The sequence below is a fragment of the Ochotona curzoniae genome, unplaced genomic scaffold, assembly GCF_017591425.1.
Source record: "Ochotona curzoniae isolate NIBS_2020 unplaced genomic scaffold, NIBS_Ocur_1.0 contig_1014, whole genome shotgun sequence".
Lineage (NCBI taxonomy): Eukaryota > Metazoa > Chordata > Mammalia > Lagomorpha > Ochotonidae > Ochotona > Ochotona curzoniae.
In genome coordinates this window covers 43,174,744-43,198,671 of record NW_024464920.1, presented here as the reverse complement: position 1 = coordinate 43,198,671, position 23,928 = coordinate 43,174,744, and the positions used below count along the sequence as shown (strand labels likewise).

At 44.5% G+C, this 23,928-nt stretch overlaps 1 protein-coding gene across 3 annotated transcripts; it reads right to left on the bottom strand.

Moving 5' to 3' along the window:
* Window positions 1–253: 253 nt before the first annotated feature.
* Window positions 254–23,903, bottom strand: FBXO7 (F-box protein 7). 3 transcript variants are annotated; one of them, XM_040985122.1, is made up of 9 exons: window positions 23,813–23,903; window positions 19,342–19,484; window positions 14,217–14,444; window positions 12,596–12,737; window positions 10,458–10,541; window positions 4,918–5,013; window positions 4,192–4,368; window positions 2,033–2,070; window positions 254–915 (listed from the first exon to the last, which is right to left on the bottom strand). In XM_040985122.1, the coding sequence occupies exons 1-9, from the start codon at window positions 23,886–23,888 to the stop codon at window positions 538–540; spliced, it is 1,362 nt and encodes a 453-aa protein (XP_040841056.1). In that variant the 5' UTR covers window positions 23,889–23,903; the 3' UTR covers window positions 254–537. The 3 variants fall into 3 exon arrangements, with proteins under 3 accessions (XP_040841056.1, XP_040841047.1, XP_040841066.1); XM_040985113.1 differs by lacking the exon at window positions 23,813–23,903 and adding an exon at window positions 23,162–23,347 and having other exon boundaries at window positions 19,342–19,636; XM_040985132.1 differs by lacking the exon at window positions 23,813–23,903 and adding an exon at window positions 22,975–23,072.
* Window positions 23,904–23,928: the final 25 nt, after the last annotated feature.

Genomic DNA, 23,928 nt, shown 5'->3' with positions numbered 1-23,928 from the left:
CTGGCTCCTGGTTTTGAACCGGCTGAGTTCCGGCTGTTGTGGCCACTTGGGGATTGAATCAGCAGAAGGAAGATCTTCTCTTTGTCTCTCCTCCTCTCTGTAGATCTGATCTTCCAATAAACATAAATAATAAATCTTTTTAAAAAAGAATTAAAATCTCTTTAATTATTGATAATACCCCTATACCATTTGAGATGTCTAAGTGTAAATTTGTTTTATTTATTATACACCAATAAAAGTCAAAATTGTCATGTAATTTACATTGCTTTTTAATCTGGTGCAAAAAATCATCAATAAAACAACCTTCGTTCTACAGGAGAATCCAGAGCAGAAAAATCAGGAGCCAATTACCCCCAAAGCCAACCTTGTCACAGAACAAGCTGCAGGCACTCTGTGCCCGGAGCTGTAAAGGCATCTATTGAGAGGCTTCTGGGAGTGCAGAAAACAACCCCTCAACATGAGCACCCCAAGGAGATGACACTGGTAGTTCTAACAAAAAAAAAGGAATTGATCTTCACATGTGAGATTACAAATCAATTACATAAATGGCAGATGGCCGTCAGTTGGCCGACCTCTCCCTGGTCTGAAAGGAAATCTGTCACCACGGCCACCTCGCCCTGGCAAAATGGGGTCGGGTCCTGGAAATGGGCTTATGGGATCAAACCGTGGTCTGAGTGGAGAGAACTGGCCGCGTGTCTCCCCAGGCCCAGGAATGAATGAACCGACTGACCCTCCTGTGTAGGGGAGTGTTGGCCTTTCATCATATATGCCCCCGATAATTCCTGGAGGAAAAAAGGAGGAGGGAGGAAAATCCAAATGGCTGGGATAGACTGGAATGCGGTCAGGAGCTGGTGGTGAGAACGTCACAAAACGTCTCTGAGCTTCTTTTCTTTGTATGTACTTCCTCTTGTACAGCTTCAGGAAAAGAAAAAAACACAATAAAGGAAGTGATTTACCTGTTTTCCAAAAGTTTTCATTGTACATCCCCACCAATGCCTTTCTTTTCTCATACCATCTAGCAGTGCACAAAACAGAACTTTTGCCAACTTCTGCTGCGTGAATAAGGCAGCAACTCCAAAAGCAATACCAAGTAAGCTCTGTCCTTTAACCACACTGCGGCTGAGTGACTGTGCTAACATGAACCACAAAGCCCACACAGGAATAACCGCAGCTCATGGACTTTCACAGGTGTAATCTAGATTCCCAAAGTGATATGCTATTTGTTGTAAAACAGTTTTCAAAGGGAGAAATTTAAATGCTCATTGAAAATACTGTATCATAAAATATAAAAGTATGCTACTAGGGAAGAAGGGGTCACACTGAAATTAGTTTTTTCATCTATTGTATTTCCCTAATAAATCTTAATTTAAAATAAAACACAATGTCTGTTTCAGAGAATGGCACACATTCCTAAAAACAGTACAGTCTGGGCCCAGTGCAATGGCTCAACTAGCTAAGCCTCCACCTCCAAGCGCTGGCATTCTGCATGGGCAACAGGTCATGTCCCAGCTACTCTGATTCCCATCCAGCTCCCTGCTTATGGCCTGGAAAAGCAGTGGAGAATGGCCCAAAGTCTTGATACCCTGCACCCATGGAAGAAACTCCTGGCTCCTGACTTTGGATAGACTCAGCTCTAGCCATTGTAGCCATCTGGGGAGTAAAGCAGCAGATGGAAGCAGTTTCTCTCTCTGTCTCTCCTCTCTATATAAATCTGGCTTACCAATAAAAATAAATAAACCTTTTTTTTTTTTTAAATCTAATGAACACATTATACTGTGATTTGTACTTATTTGAGGACTGTTATTGAATTTTACTTTTCTCTAAGCCTTTCAACTGAGAAATCAATTATCTTTTACAGTACTCATCTGTAAACAAAACAACATAATTTCTTTCTTAATGTGTTCTGTTAGCTGGCTGAATTACTGAAGACAATTCCAGCACAAAGACAACACACACCTATAATGTTTGACAACAAGAGCAGAGCAGAATCCTTCTGCTATGAACATTAGCTGTGAAAATTACAAATACCTACTTCTTTCCAATCTGTGTCTCGAGTTTTGACAGTACCATCTTGAAAGAAAAAACAAAAAACAAGGATTAAAAACATTTCATTCATCCAGCATTAACCACTAAGTTTGATTTTTTTGTCCTAAGGAAATGGAGACTTACTCATTAGTCATAAAAAAGGAACATGAATTTCTTGTATGACACATATTGTTTCATTTGTGTTTTCCTGGAGCTAATTCAATTCTTCTACGGATGGTTAAGGGAATTACATGGGAATTCCACACAGTGGTCCTTAAGGATCTGTGGTAAGATATGTGGCTGCTCTCTCCCCTGTACTATCTGGTCCCCAATCCATCTTCTCCCCTTAATCTCATCTATGTGTCAGCTGCTTCTAATATCATATCTCAAAATACCACAATCTGGCGACATTCCCTGCGAGTCTGTACCACAGGCCATGTTGCTGACTGGAAGTCAAGCTGGCTCTGGGTACTCCTCCATATTTGGGGTATCTTTGGTGGGCCATGTTCTGTCTGACTCACTGTCAGAGATACAGATGGGTCTAAGCATTTCTCAGTACAATTATTTATTTGAAATGTGTGAAATGAGGAAAGAGGAACCCATTCAACTGGAAGCCTAAAGGAGAGTTTGGGTAAAAGATGGAGATGTTTTCCCTGCCAAGTCACCACCTTTGCATGGAAGTAAGTGCTAGAAGCTCTAGCCCCATAGCATTCCATCAATAGGAAAACTCATTACAAAAATGTGAGCACTCACCTCAAAGATGAGCTTACAGGCCACACTCTGGAAATAACGGAGACTGACTAATTTAAACTTTTAACCCCAAACTGAACCTAACTGAAATGGCATTTGTTCAATTTATGCATGTTCCTATTACAGCCTATTTTTTATTTGTCAATCCTTCATTATATGTTGGTCAGTCTGTGCCTTTCTTCTCTTCTAAAACTATATATTTTTTATTTTTTTAAGAAGACACCTGCTTCCAAATGTGACAAAATTAACATTTTCAACTTGGATTCAAGGATACAAAAAAGTAGAAAAAGGACCTTAGGAATAACTAGAAGAGAAAGGAATGAACCAAGTCATTCCCATTTACTACATTATAAAGTTTCAAAGAAAATGTTTAATAATCCAAATGTTGAAATATGTATTCTCTTAAAAAAAAAAGGGGGGGAGGGAGGGACAAACTTTTGCAGCTGCTAAGGTGCTATCATATATAACACACTATCAAGCTGTTTTTGAACTAACTTAAGCAGAAATTTACTCCTATTTTATAAATAGATACTATTCGTAAAACAAGCTGATTTTTCAATTCTGTTCTTTTTCATTTCATTGTTTCCTTTTATAAAATGGCCAAAGTTGGACAGTTTGAAAAACCCTAATAATGTTGGAAGATGAGAGCGGCGGGAAGATGTTCCAAGTTGAGCCTTAGCCCTCTGATCTGTACATCCTGACGCACAGGTTCTGATGTCATCACCAAGTGCCCACAAAGTGACCAGAGAACAGCAAAGCTGCCCAGCCCTGGAGCCCTAGGACACTAGACAGCAAGACTATTAACTTGCAGACTGGTCCCACCACAGAAATCCTCAGATACCAAAGGTGAATTTCAGAGAAGGTACAAACCACCTAGTCTAGGCGTCTGTCTGCTGCAGAGGACGCAGAAATGAACAGGGTTTAGACTCTCCCCTCTAAGGTTATTCACCATGATCCTCCAAACTCTTTGAAAAAAAAAAAAAAAGGGTACAGCCTAAAACTTTTGGCAGATAATTAACTAAAACCATTAAGACAGGACTGGTATTGTGGGAAGCAGGCTAGCTGGCTGATTTCAGTTTCCTGCCGCTCCACTTTTGATCCAGCTACCTGTTTGTGGCCTGAGAAGACAGTGCAGGGGGACCCAAGCACTTGGGACCCTGCACCCATGTGCGAGACCCAGGGGAAGCTCCTAGTTCCTGCCCTCAGAACAGCCCAACTCTGGAACTGCAGTCATCTGGGGAGTAAAGCAAAGGATGGAAGATCTCTCTCTCTCTCTCTCTCTTTCTGTCTCTCTGTGTGTATGTGTGTGTGTTTCTCTCCTCTGTAACTCTTTCAAGTAATATAAATAAACCTTTAAAACACACACACACATAAAGAAAAAAGCCATTTTTTGTTAATTTGCTATTATGGAATTACCTCGAAAATCTCGTAGATACAAACACCTCCACAGAAGTGGGTCATTTGATGCAATACAAAGATCACGACAAACTGCGGACAAAGACAGGACTGAGCGAGCATCCAGGAGTCGGAAGATTCGCAGTTTGAGTTCCAGTGGGAGGACTACCAATCCAAACACATCTGGCAGATCCAGGGCTAAAACGGAAAAAAGAGAAAAACAGGCATTACTAAGAACATCCAGCTTTTCCCCACACAGTGAAGACAAACAGCTGCCTGTTCCTCTCTAAAGAGCTCACTACAGGCCATACCCTGAGCTAAACCATGAGAATACAAAATGAAGTAAAACATATTCCCTACCTCCAAGGCATTCGCACTCTTAGACTCAAAGACATTATGTCAACAACTACGATACACTGGAAAAGACTGTAACAAGGACACACACGAAATGCTATGGAATAGAAGTGAGTACCATTTAAGGAACTGACTTTTAAACTTAGTTTTGAGAATTTCACTAGGAGAAAAGAAAGAAATCACGGAGCCCACAAATGCACCAGAGGACTTTAAAGAGTTTGTGGGAAGTGTTGAAAAGGTGAGTTTAACTGGGTGCCCAAAAACATGAAATCTGCGCACAAATTTTTTTTTTCACTTTATACATTTTCCATGAACTTTCTGAATATCCCTTGTACTGACTGCACTTCCTGTTCCTTCCGGCCACTCAGACTGTAACAATGCATCCTCCCTTACCTTGCCGAGTAAAAGCCAGGAGAGGATACACCAGCTGGTCTTTGAAGAGGCGGGACAGCTTCTGAAGATCTCTGTATATCTTGGCTGCATTGTCTCCTGGAATGGTTTTAAATGAAACACAAAATAAGGTGAAATATTTCAACTGGCACCTTCTACTTCTGCCAAAGCAATTCACACATTACTCCTGCAGAGACATTGTAAACCAAAGTCCCTAGTGGCAGAGAAGGTTCTGCATACAACTCGGATAAAACTGAACCTTACAGGTGAAGTTAAATTCCCATGACACCAAATACAGCTGCACAATTATATACCCCACACAGCTGTGGGCTGCATCTGCAGAATAAACTGCTGCATGCCGTTTATACAGATGTCAAAAACATACCGCATCTACCCATGTGTGGGCATCGGGACAGGGCAGGAACAAATGCATGGGACTTAGATCCCAACACAGTAAGCGTATTTATCACATGGAGTTCATGGATCATTAACTGAGTCAAGTATTTCCCAAGCTTTCTCTTACCCCAGCCACCCTCTCCTATATAAGATTTACACATTTTAAAAATTGGAGTGACACAGCCAGACTGTCCGGGGTCCCAGAGAAAGCAGGAGAACCAAACACAAATATCTGGGTCCACACACTTAGCTGCAGCCACTGCACCTCTGCTCACAATGTGCTCTGCAGATCACCAGGGCTGACCCAACCAGAGCCCTTCAGACAAACTAAAGTCAGGCCCCACCAAAGACCAGCTAAATCAGAATGCAAGAGTTGCAACAGCTCCTGGCAATTCACAGGCGGGTCAGGTGCTGAACTGCTCTTCAGTTCTGCTGTTCACCCAGTCTGTAACTTTGGCAAATAAACTCTCCCTCTGATCCTCATTGTTTAAAGGAGACACCAACACTATGTCAGGGAAGAGCTGCTAAGATTTAAAGCTCCACCCCAGAAGTAGGGGATCTGGAGGAACCCGGGTTGCCTGGCCCAGGTCCTTGAGCCTGCCTGTGTGGTTGGTGCCAGGTCTGTGAACCCGAGGCAGGGGACCCGGCGAGGCCTGGGTCAACTTGTGAAAACTGGTCCTCCCCATAGGAAAGACAAAGTAGTGGGCAGATGGCCCAGACCCACAGAGGACACTGTAGTCCATTGGAGCCTGCACAGGACATTTGTTACCATAGCTGTGGGAGGAGAATAGAACAAATTGGACATGTACCCCGCCCAACAATGACAGCAAATAGCTGGGCAAATGGAGATGCTAAGGTGGACGACATCACCCAACAGACATTGCAAGTGTTCTCTTATCCTTGGATTGGCGAGATCGACAACATTTCAAAAACCTTTGAAACCACCTGGGCAAAACTTTCAGAGCATATGCCACATTAAGGCCCTAGGTCAATAATGGGTGGCCATTTCCCATCCCTGGGTGCCAGGGCAGGTGGGAAGCTGGGTATGGCTTCTCTCCTTGTCTATCCCTCCCCCTAGATACATGAAAAAAAAAATTAGAAAAGCTGAAAACAATGATCACACCCTCTTTTCCTTAACCCTCAATCCCTCCCACCCTGATCAACTATGTAAGCATCATCTAAAAATTTTAATAAAGAAAATACACATTTAAAAAAAAAGATTTAAAGCTCCATGCACAGTACATTATTAGGTAAGTTTATGATCACTCCAAGGAATACACTCATTATAACTAATAAGAACAAAGAGAAATATGCAGCTAGAGTCTAAATTTTGGGTGTGTGAACCTGCAATCTTGAGTTGAAATCTGATTTCATTACCATTATACCTTTATAAACATATATATCATTACTATATAGACCATTAAAAAAATATTTTCTCAGGTATTAAAACTGATTTTTTTTCTAAACAGGTTTCCTTTACCAGGAATCAAAGGAAAACTGCAGTATGCCTCTCTACTCCCGAATAAAAGTAGGCCTCCAATAAAACTGCTAAACATACCTTGAAAATAAAATACTAGACTCTACCATTGTCTATAACCACACTGCCATAACACACATAAGGAGCAGAACGCTGGAGTAAAGACTACAGCTGAAGGACTGTATTATTGTAAAACACAGGTGATAATGGGGAGGAGAGAGGAGAAGTGGAAAGGGAAAGGAAATAAAGGAGGGGGAAGAGGGGAAGCCCTATACCTACAAAACTGTAAAATGGAGAATAAGAAATAAAATATATATAGGTTTCCTTTACCAACCTATTATGGAAGTGCTTACTTAGAAATGTATATATAAAGGATAAATAACAGTACCTAGTTAATTACTAGGGTACATAAACTATCACTTGTAATTAAAAAAAAAAAAGCTCAGGGGCTGGTGTGGTGGCCTAGCAAGCTAGTCCTGTGCCCGCAGCACCAGTATCCCACGTGGGTGCTAACTCAGGTTCCAGCTGCTCAACTTCCAATACAGCTCCCTGCTTATGTCCCACGAGGGCAGCGGAGGACAGCCCAAGTCCTGAGGTCTCCATCATGTGGGAGACCCAGAAAGAAGCTACTGGTTCCTGGCTTCGCATCAGCTCAGCCCCAGATGTTGTAGTCATTTTGGGAGTGAACCAGCAGATGGAAGATCTCTCTCTGTCTCTCTCCTCTCTGCAAAAGCTGCCTTTCAGATAAAATAAATTTTTTAATTACCTTTAAAAAAAATTAAGACGACTTGCCAAAGGAGCAGCATATAACTACCCAATGCAAAAATTCTTTACTAAAAATACTTAGTTAAAATAGTTCACAAGCTTGTAAGATGACAGTATTAACTTTTTTTCTCTTCCATTTCATTTTTTCTTATTTAAGAAAAACCAGACTGAAAACAGGAATCTGAGTCACATACCTATAAAGGTTGTTTCTTATTTTTTTTTTAAGATTTATTTATTTTTACTGGAAACACAGATCACATTTATGGAGAGGAGAGACAAAAAGCCTCTGTCTGCTGGTTCACTCTACAAATGGCTGCAACAGCTGGAGCCAAGCCAGTCTGGAGCCAGGAACTTCTCCTCAGTCTCCCACGCGGGTGCAGGGTCCCAAGGCTTTGGGGCATCCTGTACTGCTTTCCCAGGCCATAAGCAGGGAGCTGGATGGGAAGTGGTACAGTCGGGACACGAACCAGTGCCCATATGGGATTCCAGCACTTATCAGGTGAGGATTCAGCTAGGTGAGTGACCGTGCTGAGCCCAAAATTTGTTTCTAAAAGGTTAGGCTAGCCAGACAAATCTAGTTGAATCCCTAAGTCCACCATGGATCAGATCTGTGATCCTGAAGTAATGGAAACTCCTCTAGAGCTGTTAGCAGAACAATATTATTGGCTTAAAGCCTCTATCCACTGCTGGAGCAGGTATTTGGCCTACGGGTTAAGACGCTCTGTTGGGATGCCCACAATGGAGAGCATGGGTTCAAGTCCTGGCTCTGCTCTCAGTTTGCACCTTGGAATACAGCAGGTAATACCAGCGCAAGTACTTAGGTCCCCACTTCCCACATGGGAGACCTGCATTGAATTCCTGGCTCCCGGCTTCAGTATGGCCCAGTCCAAAGCCCTTCAGGTAGTTGGGGCTTAAACCAGCAGACAAGAACTTTCATTGTCTCTGAATCTCAAAGTTGTTAACAAACAAACAAAACTCTACTTCTACAAATAGGAAAGTATTTCTATCCCCCACAGCAAGGTCCTATCTAGTATGGATGAATACTGAGTATAGTCAAAGAGCTTGACATTTTTCTGGTCTAATGATAACAGCCTCTCACAGATGCAGGAGTCACTCTAGCTCTGGGTGGGGAAAACATATTCTAATCATCACACTGGTGTGTGACCTTCCAAAACATCACAGGATTTAAATAAACATGCAGTATAATTCATATGTAAGACCAATTACAGGAGCAGGGAGAGGGAGAGAGAAAAACCTGGAAAGGCTCCTTAGAGGGGAACAACCACCACCGACAAACTGTTGTCCCCACCCGCTGAGGGGAGTCTCCCCTTGTCTCCTTCCTCAGGACAGAGTAGAACGCTCAGCCTCAAGATGAGGTAGGGAAGATGTAGAGAAGGGTTTCCCCAGAAGTGACAGCTAGCTTCCAGTGGAGGTCACTGCCTGCAGCATTCACGGGGCCAGCAGCCCAGGAAGAAAGGGCAGTACTTCTGGCCAGTCTCTGTCTTCCCAGTGTCACAGCAGAAAGGACAAAAAGTGCCAGTGTTGCCAAGTGAGGAGGAGGACTATGAATGCAAAGGGAGCCCCAGCCTGGTGGTCAGGATGCTCGTCCCGTCACCAGCAGGTGAATACCACCAGCAGGATAACCAACTCTACCCAGGCTGACACAGGCACTGGGCACGCCATCATCGGTGGGGCACTGCACCACTGTCATCACCCACAGGACAGCTCTATGGAGGGACGCCAGTGGCCACAGCTTTGCCAGGAAGCCTCCCAACACTGTTGTCACTGGCAAAGGTAATAAACCTTGGATGTCTCTGCCCAGGGGATGGGGCATCAAATTTAGCAGTGCTGACAAGAGACAATAGGCTGACAGCTAAACAGAGCAGTGACTAAATCCCAGCAGGGTAGATTTTCTGTTGTTGTTCACATAACGAATTCTAAAACAAAAAAAACCATGAATGAGAAACAGTCCAATGTGACATTAAATGCTCAATTCAGCTAATACTCCAGTTCTGATTCTATCTATGCCCAGCCAGAGACCATCATAACTATGCATTCTGCTCTTGCCAATATCAGTATAAGCCAGCCTCTCAGAGCCTGCTTTTCCCTGGGAACTAACAAATCTCTGGGCCTTCAAAGCAAAATTCCAGATCCAGCCAGCCTTCCTAGAAGACAGTTATGAATGCCATTTCCCCAGTGTGTGGCAGCACTCCTGTCTAGCTCAGGAATCCTAATGTTGCCCTGAGCAGTGAATGAAGAAAGCCACAAAGGCACATCCCAGCACAAGGCCGGCGCCCAACACGTCAGCTGCCTCTCTCCACCCTGGCTCTCCTCCTTCCACTCTCACTCACCTCTCACAACGTGGGTTAGCCAGGAAAGAGTGAAAAAGGAAAACCTGTCTTCCTCCCACCTACTAATAATTTAACAGAATATAAGCAAAGTCATGTCTAGAATGCCAACTTTTGATGAAGTTCCAATTTGCATCAATTAATAATCAAACTTACATAGGTTTAAACAAACATTCCTAATGCAATTTTTCCTCCAATAATCTTCAATAGTGATGTTGCATTTAACTACTTCCACAAAACACTGATCCTTTTGCAATGACAAAAAAATCTCCGAAGATTAATTCAGAAACTACAGAGCAGGATAAAACTGTGCTGAATTCACAGCAGCATTATTTCACAATGTAATATAATTCAGCACACTGAGACTCAGAAAAACAGGAAAGAAACAAACTCCTTAAATTAGAATATAGTTAAAGCCTCTGTATTCTTAAAGAGACAACACTGTCTTGAATTTGCCTAAATATTGAAATAATCAGTGTTTCCAATGCTATCTTTCAGGGTTTGTTTGTAAGTGAACCTCCCAAAGCTTAGTCCTAAAAGCTAAGTCACTCTGTTACCTGGGTCTTCTATGCAAACGAAAGATTCTGGCCGGAGCTGCAGTTTCTTTACACTTCTCATCTCATTGCTGGTTTTCAGTGTGGCTGAAAATAAGAGGGAGAAGATAACCAGTTGCTTTCCTACCTCAGCCTTGAGCTCACCACCCCAGTCCCCAGTACACCAAGGTCTCATCACACAAAACAAATGGCTCTGGGCCTATTGCTTTCCCTCCCAGCAAGGTCAAAGTGCAAACTTGCTATCACATGAGAAATTACTCCTAAACACCACCTTTAGGAACTACAGTGAGCACTCCATATACAATCCACTAAGCATTAACAGCTGCAGCTTACTAATAACTGAAAGATATGCAACAAGGTTAACAGGAGGTGACCAAACACAATAAAATCATTATTTCTAATTGAGGTCACTACAAACTCCACTTCCTTTTCGTTTAACCCTTGGCAACAAGTTCTCCCTTGTTAATGAGAAGAATCTTGCTGGTTTTCACAGCATCATCTCGCTCAAAGGACCAATACTCTTGACTTCATCCAAGGGCTCAATTTTAATCACAGACACAAACACACACTTTATTTCAGTCTCTGAAAGAGCCAGTGACGGGCTGGTGCACGTGTGTGCCAGGCAGAACGCCTCAGCCGAGGCAACCACTGAAGGTCACAATGCGCCTTTCCAAAGACTCAAGGTTGGGAAGGGTGGCAGCCACGCAAGTCTGCACAAAGCTGAGATACCAGGAGCAACAAAGGAATAACACGTCAGAAATGATGGCACTATCAAGACATCAGCCACCATCTCTTTATAGTAAGCATCAAGGAACCAGTAACTAGAGAATGTCACATATTCTACATGTCATTGAATGTTTTCATAACAAAGTGAGGCAAAAATTACTTCATTTAGTGACTTTGATAACTTCCACCTTGCAGGTTATGACTGGATATAACAGAATGATTACATAAAGGCAGAACCCGCCAACACTGTGAACAAGAATCTAATTGTGATGAATGAAGCCTTTTGCAGGGCGAACCAGCACATGGAAGACCTTCTCTATCCTTCTCTATATAAAATCTGCCTTTCGGGCCCAGTGGCATGGCCTAGCAGCTAAAGTCCTCGCCTTGAACGTGCCCGGATCCCATATGGGTGCCGGTTCTAATCCCAGCAGCTCCACTTCCCTTCCAGCTCCCTGTCTGTGGCCTGGGAGAGCAGTCGAGGACAGCCCAAAGCTTTGGGACCCTGCACCTGTGTGGGACACCCGGAAGAGGTTCTTGGTTCCCAGCTTTGGATCGGTGCAGTACCAGCCGTTGCAGTCACTTGGGGAGTGAATCATCGGACAGAAGGTCTTCTCTATGTCTCTCCTCTCTGTATATCTGACTTTGTAATAAAAATAAATAATTTTTTTTTAAAAATCTGCCTTTCGAATAAAAATAAGTAAATCCTAAAAAGAAAGAGAGACACGTTGTTAAACCTTAGTGCCATCAGCCTGTCACATCCTGAACAACGTGGAGTGCCATTAGAGTAATTTAAGCTAAAATGTTCATACTTCTAAATAAAATTTGCTCTATCTCCTTTGTCTTATTTATTTGAAAGGCACAACTGATGCAAAAAGAGAGATAGAAGAGACAGAGAGATCTTCCATTTGCTGGTTCATTCCCCACATAGCTACAACTGCCGGGGTTGGGCCCAGCCAAAGCCAGGAGCCAGGAATACCACACTGACATGGGTGGCAGGAGCCCAAGCAGCACAGCCATCTTCCACTGCCTTCTCAAGCGACTTATCGGAAGCTCAATTAGAAGTGGAGGAGCAAGGACTCCAACCAACACTTTGATATGGGATGCCTGCATCACAAACAGGCACAAAGCTAGCTGAAATTAAATAAATAAATAAATAAATTTAAAGACATCAAAATAGCAGGGCTGTCCCAAGAGTGACAGCCTTTGACCCCAACACCAACTTCATGTTTTAAAATCTTCTAGACACATGCTGTCAGTGATCTAGGAATTATCTGGGATCTACAAATGAAATAACATTGAGAAAGAGTGACAATTATCATGATAGCCAACTAGTGAAGTGTAGACAAAGCACTTGGAAAGAAACACATCAGGACAGTGTCTACCAGCCAACAGCCAGGATTAAGCCATGCTGTTACCGTTCACAACGATGAGGTTTCCCATGGGCACGCAGGTGAGCACAGCACAGCCACCCTCGCACAGCGGATGTGTGTACTGCAGCCGGTACACGCCGCTAGCCTTCCACTGCTCTGGCATGGACATGCCTTTGGTTTCTGTCCCCTGGGGGATGACACAAAAGCAGTACACAGAATGAAGAAAGGCATTATTCTCAAAAAGATTAAAAACCCAGAAGACACTTACCTTGTTTAGAAATATAAGCATTCCACACAGGCCCCTTAATAAAAGGGCACCAAGTCACTAATCTTACTATTAACAGAGGATAATATAGTGTAATTATTTTGCTATCAAAATTTCGTTCCAAACAGGTATACCACTGCCACAGAAATAGGAATTGATTTTTCTTCAAAGATTTACTTCTTACCCTACCACAGCAGTATCACTATTCAAAACTCCAGTTCAAATGTCACTTTCTCTGTAACACATTTTTCAAAAGAAAGCTGTAATGCCCTTTCATCCCTTTACATTCTGCTTGTGTTTCTATGGCTACATACTTCTATTACATTATTTAGACATCATAAATACTGCTCTTTCTCCAGCCTATGCATTCAGAGACAAGGAATCACATATCATTTATTAAAGGGGATACATTCTTAAAAATAAAGGTCATTAAGCAACTTCACCATGATTGAATACTATTAAAGATGTTAAGATGGTGGCAATGTAACCAGGTGATATCATGTTGCGTCCACTATGGTGGTCCCACTCATCTAAGTAGGCATCAGCAGGTGGCACATGACTGCACTTCTGAGTCCTAATTCCCGGCTCGGTGCACAGCATGCAGCAGGTGTGCAGTGACCCTGAAGGACTGCGTCTTGCCATCTTGTGCCATGGGCCACAGACCAGCAGCACGGCATAGGGAAGGAGGACACGGAAGCTCCAGTTCTATCCTGCATTTTCCAAATCAGAATCTGTATCTGAGCGAGACCTTCAGATTTTCCTACGTGTTTTAAAGTTTGAGCAGCTCTCCTCTCAATGTTCTCCCATGAAGCCCTGGCATGATACACAGGTGTATGTTTCCCAGAACTTGACCAAGTTGGTATATAACAGTCATGCCGACTATGTCACTGTCATTCCCAGACTATGAGCAAGTGGAGAACAGGAACCTTTCGCATATGTAAGTTGAGAGCAGGAACAAAGCACTGAACCTGACATTGGTAGATGCTTATCAAACAGATGACAGATGTAAAACCCAGCAGCTGTGTAAGGTGTAAGAGCTAGGTCCCTCTCCCCGAGTCTTATTTGGGAACTGGCATTCCACAGACATCACATTAAAAAAACAACCTAGTGAGTCATGCCCACTTACACTCATTAGCCACATTTTATATATCTGCTGTCACATATAATTTTGTGTCCTTATTTTTTTTAAGCCACAATTGCCTTCACCTCTTTAACACTCTTAAAACGGATCAAGGAAATGAAGGAAAAACAGGATGTGAGGGAAGAACACTGAGTGTCTCCTGGAGCTTATCACTATGTTCAGCACTTCATGCTCAATCCCCAACCACACTTAATAAACAAACCTAGCACAACCTAGTGCTACTTACTGATACACCCCTAGCATCTGCCTGTCATCCTTACCTGAGGCACGTAACCTGACTCCAGCATGAGTAGATGCAGCAACACTATCAAGGCATCCTTGGCGTCAGCACAGCTGGCCGATTGATACAGGATCTCCAACGAATGGGGCACCTGCCCCTCCACGGCCTCGCTGCAGAGCATCGGTTCTGAGTGACAGACACCTGTTTCCTCTTCCACATCCATAACATCCTGAATGGCCTCAGCTGCCAAATTCTGACTAGGCCCTGGCTGAAAAAGATAACAAAAACAAGAACTTCTTCAGAAGCCTTACTTTTGCAGGGTGTATTTTACATCTAAAGAGAAGTGAGATTCATGCAAGCAGGAATGGGCATCAGGCACGTGTGGTTAAAATGCCATCTGGGACATCCACATCTCATATGAAGTGCCTGGGGTTTGAGTCCCGCTCCACTGACCATTCCAGCTTCCTGCTAATGCACACCTTGGGAGGCAGCAGGAGGAGGTGCTTAGGTGCCTGTCACTCCTGAAGAAGACCTGAAGTGAGTTCCTAGCACCTGGCTTCAGGCCGGCCCAGTCATGCCTACTGTGGAAATTTGGGAAAAGTGAACCAGCAATAAAAAATCTCTCGTGTACACAGCACACTCTCTCACATTCTGCTTTTCAAATAACTAAAATCCAATTTTTTAAAAAGTCTAAATATATCACTGAATTTAGAAATTGGAGATACTTCAGATGATGTTTCATAACTTAGTGAGCCAGCCACCTACTACTTCAGCCTCAATTCCTCTTCCCCACTAACCCTGAAGGTCACCATCAAATCCCCCTCTACCTTACTAAGCCTTACCCCAAAAACAATGGGTTTTCAAGACTCCACTGAAACTACTCTCACTAACCCTAAACTTGTCCTGTTTCTATTCCACATTACTTTCTTCTGACTTGCAGCAAGGTGTGCCTCTAACTGCACGTCTTCAGAACCATCCCTCCCTCAGCTGCTAAGAATCTAATCATGTCCTGTACCGGCTTATAACTCCTCAGGACCGCCCCAGAATTGGCTCTGTGGTGCAGCAGGTAAAACCACTGCCTGGGATGCTGGTCTCCCACAAGGGTGCCGGCTGTGACCTGGCTGCTACACTTGTGATCCAGCTGCCTACTCAAGGCCAAGGAAGAGCAGCAGAGAATGGCCCAAGTGTTTGGGGTCTGGCAACCCAAGTAGGAGACTCAGAAGTTTCTGGCTCCCCTTGGATATCTCGAGAGTGACCCAGCAAATTGAAGATCTCTCACTACCTCTTTCAAATAAACAACAACAACAACAACAAACCTCAACAGTGTCTCAACACTGACAACAGCATTCCCCTCAACTGTGCCTTACAAACACGAGGTACGGAAAATGCTAAATACAATAGCCACCTAACCCCACCTTCCAAAACGCGCTGTTCAGAGGCGCCTAATAATAGCAATGTGCACATAACATTTACACCAATAAACACTTCCTCAGGCTCTGCAGTGCGTACGTTCAAACTCATTAAACAACTGTCTCACAAAGGACACTGAGGAAGGCCTACAAATGAAATCCCCACTCCTACACTCCTTCGCACAAAGGGCCCTTCGTCAACTGACCCCCACGCTATCAGGTGCTCCTTCTGCCGCTCCCTTTCCATGCACTGTGCAATACCTCTCCCACAGAGGAAACCCAGGCCGCCACTCTGCCTTGCAGGGGCCTGGATAACTGCAGCTTACCACGTGGCACTGCCATCCTCTGACCATCTGTCTACATCGCCCCCCGCAAGTGCCTGCAGGTTAGATTATGAAGGGCCACACTACAAAAATATCACCTGTGTCTGTAGCCCTGGTACAACTCCCCGCACACAGTAGGTATACAAGAAATGCTAGCTGGACAATTGCTGAAGGGTATTAGCTTACAATTTCATAGTTTTCTCATATGCATCTTATAACAATCCTATAAAACAGGCAAGAAAGATGATGTCTCCTTTTTATAGATGCTATCATCAAGAAAGATTAAATAATGCAATCAAGGTTACCAGCTAATAAACACTTAACATAAACCCAGATCTCAGGATTTGTAGTTCATAGACATAACACACAGCTTCAAGGAAACTCAGTCACCTGTGTTAGTTCTGTTCAGCAACCTTGTTTCCTAGACAAGTGCCCAATTCTTAATGCAAAGCACATATTTCTTGTAAGTTTGGATTTCCATTAAAGAAAGGGAAGAGGAAATTGAAATGACATAGTGTGCCAGAAAGTTTAAGTCTGAGGTGATAGCTTTTCTCACAAAGTCTCTGAAGACATAAGCCCTCGTGGCTTTGAAGGATCCAAATTCAATTACTGAAAGCTACAGGCCAGTGACAATTCACACTCCTAAAGAAAGGATATGGCAGAAAACCATTTCCATGGTATTCTTCTGAGCCATAGAAACTACTATATCAAAACCAAGTTAGCACTGAACTAAACAATGAAGTGTAGGTTCTTTGCTTCTGTACCATTATGCCTAACTTCCTGCCATCTATTGCTTATTAAGGGTTGTGTGGAGCAGAGCATATGTGGGGAAATAAAAACACGCTTACCCTACACCAACCCACACTGCTGGAACACAGCAGAAGACCCTGGCAACCTGTCCAAAAGGACTTGCAGGCCGTGAGCACCACGGCCACTCTGAGCCATGCTGATAAAACAATTATCACCTTCACACATGCAGGAATGCAAACAAACATCAGAGCACCACCTCTCTGAGCAGACCGCCCTGCCACAGCCACGCACAGCAGGCCCAGATGGGTGACTGACACGGCTCACACAGATCTTTACCTGATACCTAACATCCCTGTTTCTCATTAAAGACCCTGCACATACTAGATGAATTCTCACATAAAAGGAAATCAGAAAATCAATTTGCTATTTAATTAACAGATAGAAATGGGTGTCCGATGGTTTTAATCTTTATTCATGTACTTTCCTTTTGTGCTGCTCCATTGTCTACCAAATTAGCAGCTCACACTGTGTGAAAACTCACAGGATTATTCAAGAGATGTCAAGCTCCGTTATCAAACAGTTTTTACATTGGATGATTTGGAATATCATCCAATGGTTTCAATACTGAAGTTACTAACCTGAGGCAACACTAACATCTCAGAATTCTCATAGGCTTTAAGTTATCTCTTGCTCAGTCTATCAACAAAAAAGACTTAGCTGGGCTGTTTTAACATGTAGCTAAATAGGCTTCCTTACTCTCCGAATTATCTGTACGAGGCAGAAACATGCAGAGATGCAACAGTTTCTAAGATACAGTAAAATTCATATATCTGGATATAGCTGACTTTCACAATTTACCAATCTATTAAAAAATGTTTCTTGATATCTATCTACATGTGATGCCAAGAGAGGTGCCATGAATGCTGTAGTTGAGGTGGTAAGCACACGGATAAAACAATTAACAAAAGAAGCACTTGCATATCTCAATTTTTTTTTAAGTGACAAATTTAGACACAGTGCAGTGACTCGATGCCTAAATCATCACCTTGCAAGCACCGGGATCCCACATGAATGCCATCCAGCTCCTTGCTTATAATCTGGAAAAGCAATGGAGAATGGCCCAAACCCTGGGGACCCTGTACCTGCATGGGAGGCCCTGAAGAAACTCCTGGCTAGGGCTCAGCTCAGCCCCAGCCTTTGCAGCCATTTAGGGAGTGAACCAGCAGATGAATGATCTTTCTCTGTCTCTCTTCTCCATAAGTCTAATCTGTCTTTCCAATAAAAATAAATAGATCTAATTTTAAAAGTGCCAATTTATAGAAGAAATTTATAAATGGGATAATAAATAATGAGGTAGAAAAATTAAATCAAGCATGGGTAGCGGTGGGCAAGGGCTTCGGAAGAGGGCAGAGATGCAGACAGGAGTAGCAGGCAAGGCAGTGGACCTTGGTGAGGGCAAACTGTGAGGACACAGGTATGGAAGCAGTTGCTAGCTGTGTGCTCAGGAGCTGTGACGTGTTGGCTGGCGGACAGAGATGATAAGGAGTCTGATCTGACAGGAGACAAGCAGCTCCAGGAGGGAAGAATAGAAACCAGCCTTTGAAAGGGTGGGTGAACAGCTTTCCAGAAAGCCTTGAAAAGGAGTAATAGGAGGACAGGAAACATTTTCTTCTACAAAATAGGTGGAATTAGGGGCCAGTGCCATGACATAGCAAGGTAAGCTGCCACCTCCAGTAACAGCATCTCATACAGTTGCCAGTTTGTGTCCTGGATGATCCACTTCCAATCCAGCTCCCTCTAATGCGCCTGGGAAAGCAGAAAATGGCCCAAGCACTTTGGGCTCCTGCAGTCACACGTGAGACCCAGAGAAGGCTCCTGCCTGCTGGCTTCAGCCGGGCCCGGCCCCAGCCACTGTAGCCATTTGGAGAATGAATCAGCAGATGGAAAACCTCTTTCTCTCCATACCTGTCTCTCTCTAACTCTACCTTTCAAATGGATAAAATAAATCTTCAGGACAAAAAAAGATGGAATTAAAGATACTTGCTTTTTCAGTTGAAGGCATGATGAGCACAGGTCTACTTACTAGAAACACAGAGTAAAAGAACAGCAAAACAAAGAACATAGGAAAAAAGCAAACCTACAAAGTGGACTAAAGGAACCTAACATGCAAAAGAAAAACTGACATAGCTGGTTAATGGACTGCCAATTAGGAGTTAAAAACCACAGGAAAATTGGTGTGCCACTGATGCGGCAACAGGGATAGGAAGAAGACAGCAGCAGCGCGCATGTTCCAAGTTTGTCTTAGACATCTCGAGCCTGAAATACCAACTCAAACACTCCAGGTATAAATGTCTGCAAGTCATTTGGAAACAACTGGACTATAACTGCCCTATTGAGTAGCTTAGGCCCAAGAAGCAAAGGCCACTGACAGAAATACAAGCAAATGGATAATGTTACTGAAGAACTGAGCATCTGGACAAAAGATAAAGGTATAAACTAAGCACTCTGGAATAACAGCCTAATACTGGTCCAGTAATTTAACAGTCTAAACAAAACAAAAAATGCTGAGAAAATGCTCTGCAATCCCCCGGTGATAATTATCCTGACTAGTCTAGAAGCCAACTGAGGAGTTTGATCTGGTTTGCCAACCACCCCATTTCATGTGTTGGTCTTTTATACGCACCATGCTGTCATCATGCCGGATGTCAGACTGGGCTGCCTGTGCCTGGGATGAATCACTCAGTTGTTCATCTGCTTGGCTGGCCTGAGTGGAGCTGGCGGCCAGAGAGGGGTGATCATTATTCTGGACTGAGGAATGCTCTGAATCTGTGGATGAAGGCAAGTTAGGTGCTGGAATGGCATCTTCAAGAATCAAACATATCAAGTCCCCAGAAACAATCCCATATGAAGCCAAGGTGTCTTCATCTCCAGTGAGGGCATCCTTGTTGTTCAATGATATTGCAAATCGGGTATCAGAACTGCCAAGAGAGACGGATAAGGATAGTAAGAGTGACCTATTGCCATTGCCCTCAATAATACATTTGGAACATATATATGCCTATAGAACTACTCTATGGGGGGAAAAGTCAGGGGGAGGCCAATGTTTTTAGAAAATTCTCTAAATTAATTTGTTCATATCTTCAAAGGCCTAGTTCACAGATTTCTAATAATTAACTCTAGCCTAGGGAATTGATATAGTACTTTTCTAGCATTAATCTATGTTTTCATCAAATCTAGGTCACATCTTTTAATTCACTTTGACACCTTTGAAATCGGGGTACTGCTTAGGATCAATGAATTATCAGTTTGACAGCATTGCCCTTCATACTACACAAAACAATTTTTGCCTCATACTGATAGCAAATGAGAGTCAGAGAAATACCAGTTTTCAAACACAAATTAGATGACATCATTGCTCTGCTTAAAATACTCCAATGGTTTCCATCTGAACTTGGAATAAAACCTTTACCAAGGCCTGGGGAGCCAACACTGGGCCCCTTCCCACCTCTGCCAAGGCTTGGCACATCTCCCCCCAGCCCTGGGCTCGCTCACGGGTGCTCTCACTTCTGAACATTTCACTGCAGCCTGTGGGATGCTGCACTTGCTCTTCCGGGCAGCTCCGACACCACCCCCTCAGCCACGCCTCCAGCATTCACTAGGCCAGTCCCATGCTTTACTTTTATGGTCACACCATTAGAAAACATGGTCAGCTTTTGTCTATTGCCTGCCTTCACACCCCTAGCACTAGACATTCAGATTTCTCAGAACAGGGATCCTGCGTGCTCAGTTTTAAACTATATCTCCAGCAGCTGGCAAATAACACATCGGTAGTAAAAACACAACCTCTCAACATTAGCTGGGAAGACAAAGATGAAAGTGACTGCCCAATCCAAGTCTTAACGTAATGGCTTGCTTACACCAAATCTACATCCTCAATGAATATTCATAATTGCAAAAAGCAAGATCAGTGTATGTAGATAATAAATACAAATTCATCCCACATGACCTCTTCTACCGTTGAAGAGAGTACAAGTTCACCCGTCCTGTGGATGACCAGTTACGTCTCACAGGGAAGACAGCACAAATCCAGAAACTCACTGCTAAACAAGCACACAAGCCTGAAACAATGAAGTGCCACCCCTCGTGTGCTGAGCTATCGCCCTGTGACAACACGGCGCTCTGTCATCACACAGTGTGAGGCATGATTAACAAACCACTCTGACACATCTTAGCAGACACCGACACTCAGCAGGGCTAATCTGTACAAACTGTGAGAAGTCAACAAAATACTAAGTCATTTGAAAATTATGTTCCATTTGCTTTTTCCTACAATGCTGCACCCTGGAAGGTGCTAGAACTAACTCATTTGTCTGTCTTTCACACACACACATTTTTTTTCCTTACCAAGTCAAATGTCTTTGACAATCCTTACTTATAAGAAAAAGAAGTGGGGTCAGCACTGTGGCACGGTAGCTTAGACCTGCAGCACTGGCATCCCATGTGAGTGCTAGTTCAAGTCCCAGCTGTTCCACTTTTGATCCAGCTCCTAGCTAGTGTGCCAGGGAAAGCAGTGGAAGATGGCCCTACTGCTTAGGCTCCTGCACCCACGTGGGAGACCTGGAAGATGCTTGCAGCTTTAGACCCAACTAGTCCCAGCCATTGTGGCCGTTTAGCGATTTTGTGGCCATTTATGGTTATTTTCTGTAACTGGGGCAGGGAGTGGGAAATGTCACTAAAAACTGAAATTCTAGAAATGCGAGGCTTTTCGGGAAACTTATTATAGCAATCCTTAATGCAACTGCTTAGTAAAGATATTATAGGAATGTCTTAGGGACATATCTTAAAACTACCTGTTCAGCATAAAATGAATTTTCTTTCAGAAAAACGAATTTACTTTCACAAGCTGACACTTAATTCTTTCCACTTAACCAGTGTGAGCTGTAAACACAAACCTGAAAGAGAAACCAACTTGGGTTCTGGGGCAGTCATATTGAGTTCCACATCCTTTGTCCTGCCTAATTCAAAGACAAGAAGGTATACATATACATATACAAATGAAGACTCCTTCAAAGGAGGAATTTTAAAAAGTCATAGTGGGGGGCCCAGCGGCATGGCCTAGCAGCTAAAGTCCACGCTGGGATCCCAAATGGGTGCCGGTTCTAATCCCGGTAGCTCCACTTCCCATCCAGCTCCCTGTTAGTGGCCTGGGAAAGCAGTCGAGGATGGCCCAGTGCTTTGGGATCCTGCACCCGTGTGGGAGACCTGGAGGAAGTTCTTGGCTCCTGGCTTTGGATTGGCACAACACTGGCCATTGTACTCACTTGGGGAGTGAATCATCAGACAGAAGGTCTTCCTCTCTGTCTCTCCTTCTCTATGTATATCTGACTTTCCAATAAAAAATAAATAAATCTTTATTTTAAAAAAAAGTCATAGCAGGGTAACAAGGCCAACACGGAAGCACTCTGACTTTAACGTGAAGAAATAACCACGGACACATGTCACTTACTGTGGGTAAAAAGAATTACGTCAACAGCCTAATTTTTAGTTTTTTTTTTTTTTTATGCAGAGCAAAACATGCTTACTTCAATCTGATAGCGCATTAGGCCAAGAAATAAAACAGTGAGTTTTTAACTGGGTTTCATGTCTGAATTCTTCAACAATAAACTGAAAGCTCCCCCAAAGTCTTCAACTGGAGGTTCTTGACAGAAAGCTTTTTCTTTTCTTTTGAAGAGTCAGTTCCCTCACAAAGCTCCAGGGAGCCATGGTTTTTTGGTTTATTTTTTTTCTCAGCACCCCACACCTGTCCACTGGCTGAGTCTTCGAGCAGGTCCACCTCTTAGCGGTTCCTATTACCCCAGAGCATGGTTCTCGGAGATTGTCGGTTCATCTGCAGCCCCAGAAACTGGCAACAGAATTTGATCCTTTCTCAATTTCATTGCCCTCCCATCCCCAACTGTAACCCCCGCGCCCCCGGGGAGGTGGGGCATGGTCATCTTTAAGGCTAATGTTGGGGTTTGGGTGCAGTGGGCAGCATCCCGCCCAGCAAAGTCAGAAGATCCCAAACTTTGGGCCTCGAGCCGCCCATTTTAAAACCCTACGCCTGGCAGGGACTGCCGGCTCCGTGCCCTCGTCCTCTCCCAGTCTGTTCACGGAGGCACCCCTGCAAGGGGCACCTCCACCCGAGTTCACTTCAGCCAAGTCTCGCCCGTGCGCCACGCTCCTAACTTCCAACTGGGAAAACATACACTGAGCTTCCGTTGCCAAGTTTCTCGATCCTGAGTTTTTTTTTTCTAGGAAATCGAAAGCGATTACTCACCCGGGAGGGCACCGGCGCGGCCCCCGGGAGGCTGGGCCATGTCCTCCAGGAGCCCGCACCCCGCGAGCAGAGGGCGGCCCGCGCGCAGCTCTCACCCGTGACACCCCGCGCGTCACAGCCCCGGCGACGTCCCCCGAGATAAACGCGAGGCGCCCGGTCACTCGACACCCCGCCTCCTCCCGCGTACCTGTACCCCCAGCTGGGAAGCAGGGCCTGGCTCAGGCGCCATCGCAGCTGCCCCAGCGTCGGCTCCGCCTCGGGCACATCCACCGGCCTGGTTTGCTTCTGAACCCGCACCCGCAGCTTCATGGCGACGCCGGCTGGGGCACCTCAGGCACAGACGGCGCCGGGCTGTAACCGGGATCAGGCCCCGCCGAGGCTTCTAGAACCGGAGCGCTCCGAGAGCGGCTCTCTCGGGGTGCCCACCCGGAGAGCGAGCGGCTGGCGGGCCTGGCGCGCCGGTGTTTACCCCCCAGCATCGGTGACTCGGCGCGCCGCTGCGCTGCCTGGCGGGGCGCGGCACGCACTGCGCAGGCGCAGACCCGCCCGCCCGGCGCTGTTCGCCAGCCGAGCCGGCTGCTTCAGGGCTGCCTGACTGGACAAGTGGACGGCGCCGCTCAAGGACCTTGCCACTTTTCTGAGGAAACTTGGGGGCTGAGAATCCTTCCTGACAGGCGCGGCTCCGGCAACTCAAGCTTTTCCCCTAAACAGCCCCACAGGGCTGTCTGAATGCTGCCCTGCTGTACAGCTGGCTTAACTCAGAGAAGGTGGTCCCGGAGAGACCAAGTCAGAGGCCGCCATGTCTGTTATGACCCAATTTCAGAAGTCACACACCGACCCTTCCGATCCATCAGCTCTGACAACGATGACCACGATGATAACTTAAAGCTGAGGGACCTGATGTCCAGTTTCATCTGTCATAATCGTGGGTCAGATTATGGTACAAGCACGTTT